The sequence below is a fragment of the Engystomops pustulosus genome, chromosome 4 (assembly GCF_040894005.1).
Source record: "Engystomops pustulosus chromosome 4, aEngPut4.maternal, whole genome shotgun sequence".
NCBI lineage: Eukaryota > Metazoa > Chordata > Amphibia > Anura > Leptodactylidae > Engystomops > Engystomops pustulosus.
This window is the reverse complement of record NC_092414.1, coordinates 10,572,540-10,588,459: the sequence shown is the minus strand read 5'-3', so window position 1 is coordinate 10,588,459 and position 15,920 is coordinate 10,572,540. Positions and strand designations below refer to the sequence as shown.

Below are 15,920 nucleotides of genomic sequence, written 5' to 3'. Positions count from 1 at the left end.
GGTCCAGGCTTTTATCTCCCAGACACTCTTCCAGGGCCCCAGGACTCGGCCAAAGTTCTCGGCATCGAATTTGGCCAGGGGGATTACCCCATGCAAATCTGGGATGGCAGGCTTAAGATCTCCGCCCAGAAGGTGGACCAGTGGAAGGGTTGGTCTTTGACCCTCAGGGAAAGGTTTAATCTGATCAAAACCTTCCTGCTCCCATTGCTGATTTATCTGGGCAGTGTGTGCATGTTGCCAGAACCCCTCTGGACTCGGGTGTACAGTCTGTTCTTCCAGCTGTTATGGGGGAATAGGCTGAACCTAATCAAGAGGGAGGTTACTTACCGCACGAGGAGACATGGAGGGTTGTGTATGGTCAACCCTGTGGTGTTCCCAGTGAATACCTTTCTTAAGATCAATGTAGCAAACCTCTGGAAAGAGAGGGCTCCTCCGTGGGTATACTCCTGTAGTGGATGGTTTCGGCCTTTCTTCCAGGAATGGGAGACAGGAGGGCAAGTGAAGGATCTCCGCACACCGCATGGGCATCTTCCGGCTTACGCTACCCCGGTTCTGAAGGTGATTCGCCTGTGGGGTCTGGGAATGTGGGAGATCAGGACCATGTCGAGGAAAATCCTTGACAAGAGGGTTCTGTTGACCCATTTCCAGAAGCCTCTGGCCCTCAGGGATTGCCCAAGTCAGGATCTGAGGGTGGGTTTGAGTTTGTTGAATTCCATCAGGATCCCCTTGAAGTTTTGGGACGTGACTTGGCGCTGCTTCCATGGGAAGCTGTGTGTGAGGGACAATCTGAAGTGTAGGAGCTCTGAGGAAAGGGGTTGTCCCCGGGAGGAGAGCGGTGGCCTGCTGGAGAGCATGGACCACTTCCTGCTTCAGTGCCCCTTTAACACAGAGGTGTACAACCGGGTGGGCGGTTCCATCCATTGGCCCGGGAACGCACGTGCTTAGTTTCGACGCAGCGTAAAATCCTCCCGGTGGATGAGGTGGTTAGGAACATTCTGGGTGACCTGGTGAAGGTGCGCGCTCTGGAGTATGAGAGGCTGGGCACGGGGAGGGCCTCTCTCCTTTGGAGGGGCTTCTCCTTTAGTGTCCCTTAGTCTGTCATCTCCTCTCCTGGTGTTGGGCTGATGCTGCACAGTAGATTTTTGTTTTGTATCTGGGCATATAGTGATGTAGGGCTTGCAGGCGCCGAACCTGGGCTTTATGTGGTTTGGATTTGTTATATGTTGATTTGTTTAATGTGTTTGTATCTTGTGTACAGTGTGTATTTATTTATAGTTATATGTAGTTATAGTTCTTGTAGGTTGGTTGGTTTTGGGGTGTTGGTGTTAGGGTGTTAGGTTAGGACTATACGATCCCGGGCACTGGTCTGGACGATATAACGCAAACTTTGGACGTTAGACCAGTGTCTGGGTGGGAGGGTGATGGGCGTGGGATTTAGTTATATTTAATGTTTTTATTTCCTGTTTATGTCTTTTTTTTTTGCTGTGTATTCTTTAGTTAATTAGGAAAAAAAAAAATTATAAAAATTTATATATAAAAAAAAAAAAAAAAAATTAGGTGGTGGGATTGGGTGAAGGTTTTGTTTTATAATGCTGATTGTGGTGTGTGTGTGTGGCTGGGCCAGGAGATTTTCGTAAGACTCTTTTTTAGTTTGTATTATTGTTTTGTTTCTTATTATTATTGTTTTATTTTGCCAGAAGTTATGGCTTGATTTATGTTTATGATTGTTATGTTTTTCATTTTTATATATAAAATAAAAGATTTACAGGATGTAACTCAGGATCAGTACAGGATAAGTAATGTCATGTATGTACACAGTGACTGCACCAGCAGCAGAATAGTGAGTGCAGCTCTGGGGTATAATACAAGATGTAACTCAGGATCAGTACAGGATAAGTAATGTCATGTATGTACACAGTGACTGCACCAGCAGCAGAATAGTGAGTGCAGCTCTGGAGTATAATACAGGATGTAACTCAGGATCAGTACAGGATAAGTAATGTCATGTATGTACACAGTGACTGCACCAGCAGCAGAATAGTGAGTGCAGCTCTGGAGTATAATACAGGATGTAACTCAGGATCAGTACAGGATAAGTAATGTCATGTATGAACACAGTGACTGCACCAGCAGCAGAATAGTGAGTGCAGCTCTGGAGTATAATGCAGGATGTAACTCAGGATCAGTACAGGATAAGTAATGTCATGTATGTACACAGTGACTGCACCAGCAGCAGAATAGTGAGTGCAGCTCTGGGGTATAATACAAGATGTAACTCAGGATCAGTACAGGATAAGTAATGTCATGTATGCACACAGTGACTGCACCAGCAGCAGAATAGTGAGTGCAGCTCTGGTGTATAATACAGGATGTAACTCAGGATCAGTACAGGATAAGTAATGTCATGTATGTACACAGTGACTGCACCAGCAGAATAGTGACTGCAGCTCTCGAGTATAATACTGGATGTAACTCAGGATCAGTACAGGATAAGTAATGTCATGTATGTACACAGTGACTGCACCAGCAGCAGAATAGTGAGTGCAGCTCTGGAGTATAATGCAGGATGTAACTCAGGATCAGTACAGGATAAGTAATGTCATGTATGAACACAGTGACTGCACCAGCAGCAGATTAGTGAGTGCAGCTCTGGAGTACAGTAGGATTAATAGCTATCACCTGGTTATCTTATATAAGAGATCTGTGTTCTGCTCTATAAAGGTTTCAGATTCTGGAACTTGCAGGAAATCCCAGACGTTCCGGGTCGTTATGTAACACATAAGAAGCTGTGAGACATATAATTATTGTCGACTGAATTCGACCCATTTATATCGTGAATAGATGGTACAAACAAGGTTTTAAAGCCTTAAAAACTTTACTTGATAATGATTGGTGGAAGGGGGGGGGGGATTATAATCTTGCATAACGCGCTAGCACATACAGTACACACCTACCTCCTGTGTGCCCTCCGGCAGCTAATGACTCGCAGACGCTGGATGTAGTGAATCAGACACGTCTGAAGCTCTGGAGATGTTCGGTGGTGGCCATCTACATGAAACCTCCCGGGTTCTCCTCAATGATGGGAACAAGATGCCGGTGTTAGGACTGGGCACGTTCAGCCCCGAAATCGTATGTATTATTGTCATATACGTTTATTAGGTGCTTATATTTGGAATTTCCTGGGACTATAGTCAATTTTATGACTGGGGGGATCCCTAATGCAATACAAGGTCATAAAGGTCTGGGGCCCCACGAATGGTGAACGTTACACTGCCCAGACCACTCTGGTGAAACCTAAGGTCTGGTGGACCAGGAGGCTTATGGTGTCCATCCTGGCCATGGCTTCAAGGTCATCTATAAAGAAAGAAGTCCCACCAATAGCTGGTGGTTACGTCAACTGGGAGGGGGGCTCTCTCTGTTTCGGGACTCTCTTTGTAATAGAAAGTCCAAGGGGACCAGGGGTGACTAACTAAAGGTGAAGAGGTGTCCGAAGACCCAAATAGAGCTAGAGCATGCCCAAGCAGTGAGGTCTTTCAAGGAGCCAGTCTGGAAAGTAAGCTATAGAACGTACCAGAAGAAACCAGAGACCCTGTGTGTTTGTGAGCCTGATACTTCTATGGGAAGTCTTCTCATGGTTGTCTCACGTGCCCAATTTTTCCAACCAATTTGGCCATCACATCTTTTGGCACAATCTGAAAATAAAGGTTTTTGAGGAACTTTGACCCTTATGTATCTTCTTCCCCAACCTGAGATGTCCATCGGGGAGGGTAACCAGGTCTATCAGATCTTACAGCTCCCAGAATTCATAATGGTTGCTTTATAGGGAACCTGTCATCAGGAATCCTTGTTCCGGCTCACCCATGTCCCCATAGAGAATAGTGTACACATTGAGATTTTATAGTAGAACAGTTTTTTTCTTAAAAAAAATAAGTTAGATGAACATTTACCTTTCTGTATTCAAAGCAGTGTCCCTAGTCCCATGGGTGTGGCCAGTTTGGAGAGGGGCAGATATGTATGACGTCCTCAGGGAGGAAGAGATGGAGGGAGGAGATATGGAGGACTTGGGAGTGGCCACTGAGGAGTGGGGCAGACATTTATGACCTCCTGAGGGGGGAAGAGATGGGGGGAGGAAATATGGAGGACATGGGAGTGGCCGGTAAGGAGTGGGGCAGACATGTATGATGTCCTGAGGGGGGAAGCAAAGGGGATAGGAGATATGGAGGACATGGGAGTGGCCGGTGAGGAGTGGGGCAGACATGTGTGACGTCCTGAGGGGGGAAGCAAAGGGGGTAGAAGATATGAAGGACATGGGAGTGGCCGGTGAGGAGTAGGGCAGACATGTATGACGTCCTGAAGGGGGAAGAGATGGGAAGAGGAGATATGGAGGATATGGGAGTGGCCGTCGAGGAGTGGGACAGACATTTATGATGTCCTGAGGGGGAAGAGATGGGGGGAGGAGATATGGAGGACATGGGAGTGGCCGGTGAGGAGTGGGGCAGACATTTGATGTCCTGAGGGGGGAAGAGATAGGGGGAGGAGATATGGAGGACATGGGAGTGGCCAGAGAGGAGTGGGGCAGACATTTATGACGTCCTGAGGGGGGAAGAGATGGGGGGAGGAGATATGGGGGACATGGGAGTGGCCAGTGAGGAGTGGGGCAGACATTTGATGTCCTGAGGCGGGAAGCAATGGGGGCAAGGAGATATGGGGGAGATGGGAGTTTTTTAAAATTTGAAATCGATGCATGATGGAGTGGTTTCCCGAGGGTGGTGGGAAACCACTCCTCACTGGCCACTCCCATGGGACTAGGGTCACAGCTTTGCCTACTGAAAGGTAAACTTTGATCAAACTTACCGTTTTTTTTTCCAAAAAAGACAGTTTTACTATAAAATTGTCTTGCCAATGTGTACACTATTCTCTATGGGTTCATTAGAGAGCCAGAAAAACGGCTCCTGATGACATTTTCCTTTTTAAGTCACTTTACCTTTAAGGATGCCTTTGCACTTTACTACTACCAACATTGTTGATCATTCTGAACTTCAGGTTTCAGCTAAATTGCTCCCAACAAACTCCCAGATGGGCTCCATTGATGAAGCTACAGGCACGCTTGACCCGGTAAGCCAACACAAGTGGTAGCTTCTTGTCCATCTTGTCCATGACTTTATCTTCACAACTTGACCTTTCATAGACTATACTGAAGAGTGTGGAAGAGGCTACCAAGACTGCGTTGGATATTGGGTACCGCCATGTGGACAGTGCCTACGGATATCTGATAGAAGAGAGTTTGGGGAAGGTCTTTCGAGAGAAGTTCCTGGATTGTACCTTGAAAAGAGAAGATCTGTTCTATACATCTAAGGTAGGTTACCCTAATAATATCGACATGGACTTTACAATAAAATACCCTTCAACCCCTAAAGTTGTATAATTCATGCTTCTGTTTACAGTGGTAGGAGAAGTTGGATTAAGATCCATGTGAAGTTCTAGAGACCAGTCTAGAACTTTCTTTGACCACAATTGTTCTCATAGCTTCTATCCTAAAAGAGGTTGTGGAGCCGTTAAGTTGTTGATGGTTTTTACAAAATGTCTCCTCAAATTTTTAGCTCTGGAACACTTTCCATCAGCCCCATCGTGTCCGCCTGGCACTAGAAAGATCACTTCATTCCCTTCAACTGGATTATATTGACCTCTACCTCATCCACCATCCCATAACATTTCAGGTAAACTACAACATCTACACGTTAGGCAAACTTGGCAATCAGGAGTGAAGTTACCCCAGATCCTGGCACCTCCCTTCACACTGAAAGATCCTCAGGGGATGGTCTTGTGGGTGGGAAAAATAAGAGGGGGAGGGTTTGATTACAAAAGTCCTTCTTGAATCTGTTGTGTTTCTCCTCAGCCAGGAGAAGACCTCATGTCTGTTGATGAGAACGGAGCCGTTGCTTTTGATAATGTTGATCTTTGCCAGACCTGGGAGGTGAGAATTTTTTGGTAATTAGGGCCCAACCCTCTTGCTTTCGGCAGTACTGTGAGTTTTTCTCTATGCATGTGTGCACTTGTACGCCCTACTGTATACAGCCATTAGTGTGTCACTAATGGTCCAACCATACTCTAGACAATGTTCACTGACACATCTACTTTCATGTATGGGGTTGGTATGCGCAACATTTTTTACTTTTGTTATTTAGTGCATGCACAGTTAATTATTCTTCACGTCTATCGCAGTATTATTTAGGAACCATACAGTTATTAATTATTTAGAGACTTGGGGACCGTAATGTAAACTATTTATATATGGCTTTCAACCATACTGGTGCGCATGCGCTCTCTCTCGCTAGAAAGGAATGCATGTGTGGTTTCTTTATGTCACAGGCTGTGATATGGCTACCAGTGTAAATTAGCTGTAGCCACTGTTGTCATATTCATTACATAGGTGTATAAGGATGTGTACAGCACGAGAGTGGTGCGCATGCGCTGTGTCTCTAAAAAGTAACACACATGCATGGTTTCTTTATTTCACATCCTGTTAAATGGCTTCCTGTGTAAATTAGCCAGAGACACTTTTATTATATTTTTTACTCAGGTGTATAAGGATGTGTCCAGCGTCAGAGTGGTGCGCATGCGCTATGCCTCTAAACGGTAACACATATGCATGATTTCTTAATGTCACAGCCTGTTACATGGCTACCAGTGTAAATTAACCAGAGACACAGTTGTCATATTCATTACATAAGTGTATAAGGATGTGTACAGCACCATACTGGTGCGCATGCGCTATGTCTCTAGACATTAACACACATTCATGGTTTCTTTATGTCACAGCCTTCTGACATGGCTACCAGTGTAAATTAGCCAGAGACACTGTTATCATATTTATTAAATAAGTGTATAAGGATGTGTACAGCACCAGACTGATGCGCATGCGCTATGTCTCTAACACATATGCATGGTTTCTTTATGTCCCAGCCTGTTACATGGCTACCAGCATAAATTAGCCACAAACACTATAGACCTTATACATTAAGCTATATTCATTACACCTATTCATTACATAAGTGTATAAGAATGTGTACAGCACCAGACTGTTGCGCATGTGCGGTGACTGTAAGCGGTAATGTGTGTGTGTGGTTTCTTTATGTTGCGGGCAGTTACATGGCTTCCAGTAGTCATAACTGTGGTTGTCATATTCATTACATATATATATATAAGGAATGTGTACAGCCCCAGGATGAAATAATATGAAATATGTTCTATTCTAGCAGCGCTTATAACTGTTTTTCACTGCGAAGTTGTAGCTGTAATCGACTGTGCATTAAAAAACATACGTGTGTGTTACTTTTTGGAGGTACAACGCATGCGCACCACCCTGACGCTGTACACTTTCCTTATATCTACGTAATGAATATGACAACACTGGATACGACTTGTTTACACTGGTAGCCATGTAATCGCCTATAACATAAAGAGACCACATATGTGTGTTAGTCTTTAGAGATTCAGCGCATGCGTACCACCCTGACGCTGTACACATTCCTTATATATGTATGTAATGAATATGAAAACACTGAATATGACTTTTTTATACTGGTAGCCATGTAATCGCCTATGACATAAAGACGTATGACGTATGTGCATTACTCTATAGAGACGTAGCGCATGCGTACCACCCTGACGCTGTGCACATTCCTTATATATCTATGTAATGAATATGACAACACTGGATATGACTTGTTTACACTGTTAGCCATGTAATTGCCTATGACATAAAGAGACCACGTATGTGCAGTACTCGATAGAGGTTCAGCGCATGCGCACCACCTTGACACTGTGCACATAACTTATGTATGTAATAAATATAACACTGGATACAACTTGTATACACCAGTAACCATGAAACCGGCCATGACATAAAGACACAATACTTGCACCATAATGTTCAGAGATTCAGCGCATGCGCACCACCTTGAAGCTACACACATAATTTATCTATGTATGTAATAAATATAACACTAGATACAAATTGTATACACTAGTAACCATGAAACCGACCATGACATAAAGACACAATACTTGCGCCATAATGTTTAGAGACACAGCGCATGCGCGCCAGTTTTGCTGTGGTCAAATAGTTTTCTTGGGTTGTATTGTAAATCACAATTGTGTATTTTAATTTTAGAAGATGTTTCATCATAGGACAATATGTATTCATTAATATTTGTTTGATATATTATGCGTGGATGTAATGTTGGGTATATATATAAGTATATATGTTTGCACTGCACTTTATGCTTGAAAAAGAATCAGTGGAGTCAAAACGTTGCGATTTTTCTAGTGTGTAGTGGAGGAAAGATTTTACATTGTTATTTGCTAACTGTATCCCATGAGACTCTATGTGACGGTATTATATAGGGCAGTGGTGGCGAACCTATGGCACGGGTGCCAGAGGTGGCACTCGGAGCCCTTTCTGTGGGCACCCAGGCCTTCACCCTAGCACAAAATTTGCTAGTCAAGACTCAAGGTTTCCTCCTGCTGTCCAAAACTATTTTAAAGCGACACCTTCTTGGCTGCCAGGACTACACAAGAAGCGAGAAGGTGTGGGAAGAGATGGATTATGGTCGGAGCTCCTGCTCTGGGTCCCCTGATTCTTCCTCTGGAAGGAAGCTACAATCCAAATTTTCTTTCTATTGTATTGATGTCCTCAGAACGCCAATAGGATTCAGACTTATGATACAGTTGGGATCAATAGGTTACTGCTTAAATTGTCATCTTGGCACTTTGCGACATAAAAGTAGGTTTTGGTTGTAGTTTGGGCACTCTGTGTCTAAAAGGTTCGCCATCACTGATATAGGGATTGTCACTGGGACGGTATATTCTGTTACCATATGGCAGCATTGTCATAGCATGAACATGGATACAATATTTCACAATATTCCTCCTGCGCTTGTACGAGGATTCTCACTTTCTTGGCGAGGTTCCAGCTCACATTACACAATCTTTCTCGCTCGGCCATAATGTGCTTTAGATAAGAATCTAATCCCAGCGGTTTGGAACCAAAACCTGGCTTACTAATTACCCCTGAGGGGGCTCATGTTCTTCTCCTTGCAGGTTCTGGAGCAGTGTAAGGACGCCGGGCTGGTGAAATCTATCGGAGTGTCCAACTTCAACCGCGAGCTGCTGGAGATGATTCTGAATAAGCCAGGACTGAAATATAAACCTGTCTGCAATCAGGTTGTTAGGAAATAAAGCATGTTAGAGCACCTCCTATTGGGTAGTGGTAGAACATTCTTTGGCCAATCAAATCCATTCCTTATATGATGACTCTGCCCCTGACTATTATCCTAGTTTCTAGAATTTATATAGGACCTATAGTATGTTATAGAGCTAAAACATGAAATTCAGACGGTTATTGGCCAGAGCTATAACTGCTTAAAAACGCATAAAAATATCTAGCGCCACCTAGTGGTGACACAAGGCAGCCATACCTTAAACATTTAATTCTATGGTTAAGATTTGTCCCCTACTAATATACCAGGAATTTCGAATTCAACTCTTTACATATTTATGCTGCCCCTGAATGAATTTATAATCTTGTGGAACTAGGTTCATTTCCACTCCAGGGTTTACCACCAACTCAAGGGCACCGCAATGGGCACGCCTTGCACGCCAGCATATATAAATTTGCCTCAGGGTGGTTGGGAATCCACAGTAATCTTTGACGAAGAGAATACAATGTGGACCCATTGTCTTGTAACTTGGATTTTTCGTATAGATGATGTGATGTTATGGTCCTAAACTCTTAGGTCCTAGTTAGTAACTCCCTGACCACGAGGCCCATATTTGACACAACGGTGTAAAATAAGAACAATCTTAGAATTGTTCATCTATGGACTAGATTTTGATACATTTACTTCCCTCAATTACTTGGCCTACTGATGGTGGTCTGGCCATGATTAGGGTCATCTCAGACACTGTATGATTTTCTTTTTGTCACCTTCAGGTAGAATTCCACCCATACCTGAGTCAGAAGGGGCTGCAGGAATTCTGTAGATCTAAGGACATTGTTCTGGTTGGATATGGGGTGCTGGGATCCCCCGGAGCTGGTAACTGGTGGGTACAGCTATAAGTGGTCATCATATTACATAGATGGTCGAATATAACCTCAACAGATATTTTGCACCAACAGGAAAGATCAAGGGGTGCCAAGTATTTTGCAAAATCCAATGCTGATTTCCATTGGGAAGAAATATCAGAAAAGTCCAGCGCAAGTCTCGATCCGATACACCATGCAGCGGGGGGTGGTGCCCATCGTAAAAAGCTTTAGCCCGGAACGTTTGAGGCAGAACTTCCAGGTAAAGACTGAGATCTAGAATATTGGTTTTCATTCTGTGTCCATGTGGGCTCTTGTTACCGTAATTTGTATTGTAGGGAAAGGTCCACACAATAGCATGTGTCCTGCATTTCCGATCTTTATGGTTGGACATGTCCACCAGGAGTTGAGCAGGTATCTAAACCCACATGATTCTCTGATAGTCTTGAGATGTCCATCCTTTATACAATATATCCGTGTGTGCCCCCTCTTGGTGATCGTGTCGTGCCTTAGGTAGCTTTGTTTATCTCAAGGTTGCATTAAGTTTTTTGAGAAATTAAAGTTCTTAAAAAATTGAGCTATGGTAAAGGTGGACACATCTGTAGAGAGCCAGGAAGTTCAATGTCCATGTGACCAGATTCTGATACCCAATGACTCCAGCACTGTCGAGCCGCTCCATCTATATTTACCCTCCTACCTCTTATTTTTCTCCGTCACATCATCACCCACCACCACCCTTAGATACCAAATACAACAACAACAGTCTTGTGTGCCTCTGTCCCCTTTAGTTCCTCCCCTTAATATCCACCCTGCTCACCCCGCCTCCCTCCGCCATGCTGTGTCAAGATGGCTTCCCCCTCGAGTCTAACCTCTTCCATATGGTTGACGATGCCTAAAAATTTTTTGTTTCGCTAATCTGAGCAGGTTTTTGACTTCCATCTCAGTCCTGAAGACATGAAAGAGATCGATGGCCTCAACCAAAACCTGCGCTACTGGAAATATGAAGTGTGAGTTGATTCGAGAAAAGAGTTCAGACTATGACCATGCTAAAATTATTTCAAAAATATGTGATCAAAATCAATGTCAATCAGCAGTAAGAACGATCACCAAAATTTTGGTAAATTTAATACAAAAGATGTGACCCTCTTTGTAAAGAGGTTTAGAGGTCACAGAACAGGAAGTCCAAGTAGAATTAAGAAGGACGAGGGACTGGAGGGTTGGTATTGACTTTGTTTATTTTATTTAGATGGAAGGATCATCCTAATTATCATTACCAAAATTTTGACTAAAGGAAGAAGAAGGTGACGAAAAATACTGTACGTCTCTCACTTTTAACACTCGGGCTACTCTGGATGATTGCTCCACCAAAAAACACACAATACGGTGATGACTCCTCCCACTGTTCCAATATGGCCGCCATCTACTAATCTCTAATCTCCTCTACTGTCTATATCTTTGTAATACACAAAATTTTAATGAAGTGTAGAAGATTATCACGTGACATTGTGACAAGTCTCTCTTTGCATAGTTATTTCCATCAACCATATTCGGTCTTGGATTAGGGCCCTGGACTGTATGGAAATTGTGGGCCATTAAGAGTCTTATTCTTTAATGGCATTAACTTTCTTCATAAAGTAGTGGAATCACGCTGCATGGGAAAGGAGGTGGGTCCTTTTAGTACTACAGATTGAAAACCTTTGGAGGACCTTCAAAAGTTCTAGAAATACCTTTGTACATGTATGTGTCTTGAGGGCATGAAGATTTCATAGCTGGAGGTCCTTCTCTTTATTATCTCTACAAGCCAATATCAAACTTGGCAATTAGTTCAGGAGGTCATGTCCCCCCTAGAAGCCTTGGGCCCCGAGCGGCCTCCCAAACCGCCCTTATTATTATGGCACTAATTATTCAGTCATTCAAAGGCTCCTCCCCTCCTGTTCTACAGGTTGAGGTTGCCAGTACGAGTGGCTCAGATTCTGGGCATTTAACCCCGTCATCAAAGTACTAAAACCAATGACTTTTAAGTGTTGATGTCAGGATCAGAGGTAGTGGATTCTCTGGACCACCGCGGACGATGATGTAAGCCGACACCTGGGACCAGAGTTTAAGTGGCACCCGGTTTTCACCAGAGACGGGTTAAATAGAATTCTGGGTAAGGCCAGTGCCAATTAACGGCATCAACACACAAGCTTGTATAAAAAAAATAAATGTTTATTAAAATTTGATTGGATAATACTAGAGATGAGCGAACATACTCGTCCGAGCTTGATGCTCGTTCGAGCATTAGCGTACTCGAAACTGCTCATTGCTCGGACGAGTATTTTGCCAGCTCAAGAAAATGGCATCTCGCGCCGTTTTGCTTTTTGGCGGCCAGAAACAGAGCCAATCACAAGCCAGGAGACTCTGCACTCCACCCAGCATGACGTGGTACCCTTACACGTGGATAGCAGTGGTTGGCTGGCCAGATCAGGTGACCCTGGAATAGACTAGCCCCTGCCTGCGCTGCTCGGATCATTCTGTGTCTGGATGCCGCTAGGGAGAGAGCTGCTGCTGGTCAGGGAAAGCGTTAGGGTGTTCTATTAGAATAGTGTTAGGCAGGAGTGATTCTACAAGAACCCAACAGCCCTTCTTAGGGCTACAATAACGTTTTATTTTACTTTTTTTTGGTTTGCCTGTGGCTGGGCTTGCTGGCACTAGTAGTGCAGCTAGTACTATATTGTGAGGAATTTGCAGGGAGACTTGTGTTTAGCTCTTAGTGACACACATATCCACCTCAAAAACTGAAGTGGGACAATTTATTAGGGGTTTGATTTGAATTACGCCGAGTCTGCTGATTTATTTTTTTTTACGTTTATTTCTTTTTAGAACTCACAGTAATCTGCCAAAGCAGTGTGCTTTGAATGTGGGCTAGAAAATAGCCATAGGAGAACCCCAACGGCTTACTTAGGCCTACAATAGCGTTATATTTTCCTTTTTTTTTTGTTTGCTTGTGGCTGGGCTTGCTGGCACTAGTAGTGCAGCTAGTACCATATTGTGAGGAATTTGCAGGGAGACCTGCGACTGTTGTGTTTAGCTCTTAGTGACACGCATATCCACCTCAAACACCGAAGTGGGACAATTTATTAGGGGTTTGATTTGAATTAGGCAGAGTCTGCTAATTTATTTATTTTTTACGTTTATTTCTCTTATAACTCAAAGTCATCAGGCACAGCACAAAATCCAGTTGTGTGCTGTCAGTGTAGATTAGAAACTAGCCATTGCAATAGGATAGCATTGTTTTGTTTAAAAAAAAAATTTGAAGTTTACACTGTAACCCCTTCACGCTCCGTGGCGGATATATCCGCCACGGAGCGCAGTGACTTAGCGCTCAGTGGCGGATATATCCGCCATGGCGCTTATGCCAGCTTTGCTCTGGATCAGAGCCGAACCGGCATCGGGAAACACGGGGTGCCGGCTGTAACTAATAGCCGGCACCCCAGTGTAACACCCGCGATCGGAGTTGTCTCCGATCGCGGGTGCTTAACCCGTTAAATGCCGCGGTCAGCGCGACCGCGGCATCTAACATGCATCTGGGGGGTCTTTCCCCCACGATCGCCCCCCCCCCCCCGAACCGTTTTCGGGGGGCGCCGATCGTTGCTATAGCAACTCTGGGGTCCGATCTGGACCCCAGAGTTACTTGCAAGAATTGCCGGTAAGATGGCGTCTGTGACGTCATCTTACTGGCACAGTGCCAGCCTATGCAAGTGTATAGGCTGACACTGATAATACTCTGCAATACATCAGTATTGCAGAATATTATCATGAAGAAGCAATCAGATGATTGCTTGTTCATGTCCCATGGTATAAAAGTGAAAAAGTAAAAAAAAAAGTTATTCAATAAAAAAATAAAGTCATAAATCACTAAAAATGCCCCAAACCCCCAAAACATATAAAGAGACATATAACTCAAAAAAAAAGTCTAAATCATAACACAAACCCCACATATATAGTATCACCGCGTCCGTAACAACCCGTAGAATAAAAGTAAATCATTATTGAACCCCCACGATAAACGCCATAAAAAAAAACTGTTATAAACCCTCCAAAAATTATGATTTTTACCTTTTCAATCCCACAAAAAATGCTATAAAATGCGATCAAAAAACCATATATACTCAGACATGGTGCAAAGTACAACATGTCCCGCAAAAAAAAACACGCCATCAACTAGCTCCGTAGCCAAAAAAGTAACAATGTTATGCCACTTGGAAGACGGCAATACATAAATGATAGATTTTTCCCCAAATTAGGGTTTTGTTTGACAAATTTAGTAAAACGTAAGAAAATATATTCATGTCTGGTGTCCCCGTAATCGTATCAAGCCATAGAATAAAGATAACATGATTATTAGTCTATACGGTGAACACCAAAAAAAAAAAAAGTAAAAAATCCAGTACAGAATTGATGCTTTTCTACTCCTGCCCTCAAAAAAAGTTCCTAAATTTTCAACAATAGGTGATACCAACCCCAAAATGGTAACAATGGAAAAAGCATCTCATCCCGCAAAAAAAATGCCGTCACATGGCCCCAATAACGAAAAAGCGAAAATTTTATAGCCTTCAAAAGGGGCCAATGAGGAAACTAAAATCCTGGCAGCTGCAGCGCCCTCCTTCCCTTCTGCACCTCGCTGTGCCCTCATAAAACAAGTCACAGCCACATGTGGGGGGTCTCTGCACTCAGGAGAAATTGCAGAACAAATTGTATGGTGGGTTTTCTCTTTTTATATTTTGGAAATGTGTAAATTTTAGTGCTAAATGAACGTACAAGGGAACAATATGACCATTCTAAATTTCACCTCCATTTTGATTCAATTACTATGAAGATCTCAAGGGGTTAACAATCTTCGTAAAAGCTGTTTCTGATAGCTTGAGGGGTGCAGATTTGAAAATGGGTAGATTATATAGGGGGTTTTGATGCTAAATATGTAAAATTTCATTCAAAACTGTATTTATCCCCAAAATAGTCAATTCTGAAAATCCGGAAAAGCGATATTCTATTTGTAAGCCGCGTGACATCAAAATAAATTATCCAGACATTTCAGAAATTATGAAAATGTAAAGTAGACAAATGGGAAATGTTATTCAGCAACTTATTTAGGTGGTAAATCGATCTGCCTGAAAACGCAATGATTTAGAATTTCGAAAATGGCAAATTTTTCAAAAAATTTATCATATTTTCTTTTTTTTTTGTAAATAAACGCAAAACTTATCAGCCAAAATTTACCACTAAAATGAAGTACAACATGTGGGGAAAAAACAATCTCAGAATCGTTTTGATAAGTAACAGTGTTCAAAAGTTATAACCATATAAAGAGACGCAGGTCAGAATGTAAAAAATCGGGCTGAGCCTTAAGCTACAAAATGGCTGCGTCCTTAAGGGGTTAATTTTGAAAATGTTTAACCCAAGGGCTAGGGGTAGAGGACGAGGGCGTGGACGTGGGCGTCCAACTACTGCAGGGGTCAGAGGCCGTGGTCCTGGGCGGGGTGAGACACCACCTGCTGATGAGGGAGCAGGGGAACGCCGCAGAGCTACACTCCCTAGGTTCATCATGTCTCAAGTTACTGGGACTCGTGGTAGAGCACTGTTGAGGCCAGAACAGTGCGAAGAGGTGATGTCGTGGATTGCGGACAATGCTTCTAGCCATTTGTCCACCAGTCAGTCTTCCACGCAGTCCACCCATGTCACCGAAATCAGCACTCCTCCAGCTCCTCCACCTCAGCCTCCTTCCCCCCAGTCTGCCCCCTCCCAGCAAAATTTGGCATTTGAACCGGCATACTCTGAGGAACTGTTTTCTAGACCC

The 15,920-nt window shown here is 43.4% G+C and overlaps 1 protein-coding gene across 2 annotated transcripts in view; it reads left to right on the top strand.

The window, feature by feature from the left end:
- Positions 1–2,948: 2,948 nt before the first annotated feature.
- Positions 2,949–15,920, top strand: part of LOC140126034 (aldo-keto reductase family 1 member C3-like) — a 33,245-nt gene continuing 20,273 nt past the window's right edge. Inside the window, exons 1-10 of one of the 2 annotated variants that reach the window (XM_072145090.1) lie at positions 2,949–3,129; positions 5,044–5,115; positions 5,189–5,356; positions 5,601–5,717; positions 5,897–5,974; positions 9,103–9,225; positions 9,995–10,104; positions 10,181–10,346; positions 11,009–11,091; positions 11,331–11,612. In XM_072145090.1, coding sequence (XP_072001191.1) covers positions 3,031–3,129; positions 5,044–5,115; positions 5,189–5,356; positions 5,601–5,717; positions 5,897–5,974; positions 9,103–9,225; positions 9,995–10,104; positions 10,181–10,346; positions 11,009–11,091; positions 11,331–11,373 — 1,059 coding nt within the window. In that variant the 5' untranslated portion in view covers positions 2,949–3,030 and the 3' untranslated portion in view covers positions 11,374–11,612. Of the gene's footprint in view, positions 3,130–5,043; positions 5,116–5,188; positions 5,357–5,600; positions 5,718–5,896; positions 5,975–9,102; positions 9,226–9,994; positions 10,105–10,180; positions 10,347–11,008; positions 11,092–11,330; positions 11,613–15,920 lie in introns of those variants that run through there. The other variant, XM_072145089.1, reaches the window with a different exon arrangement.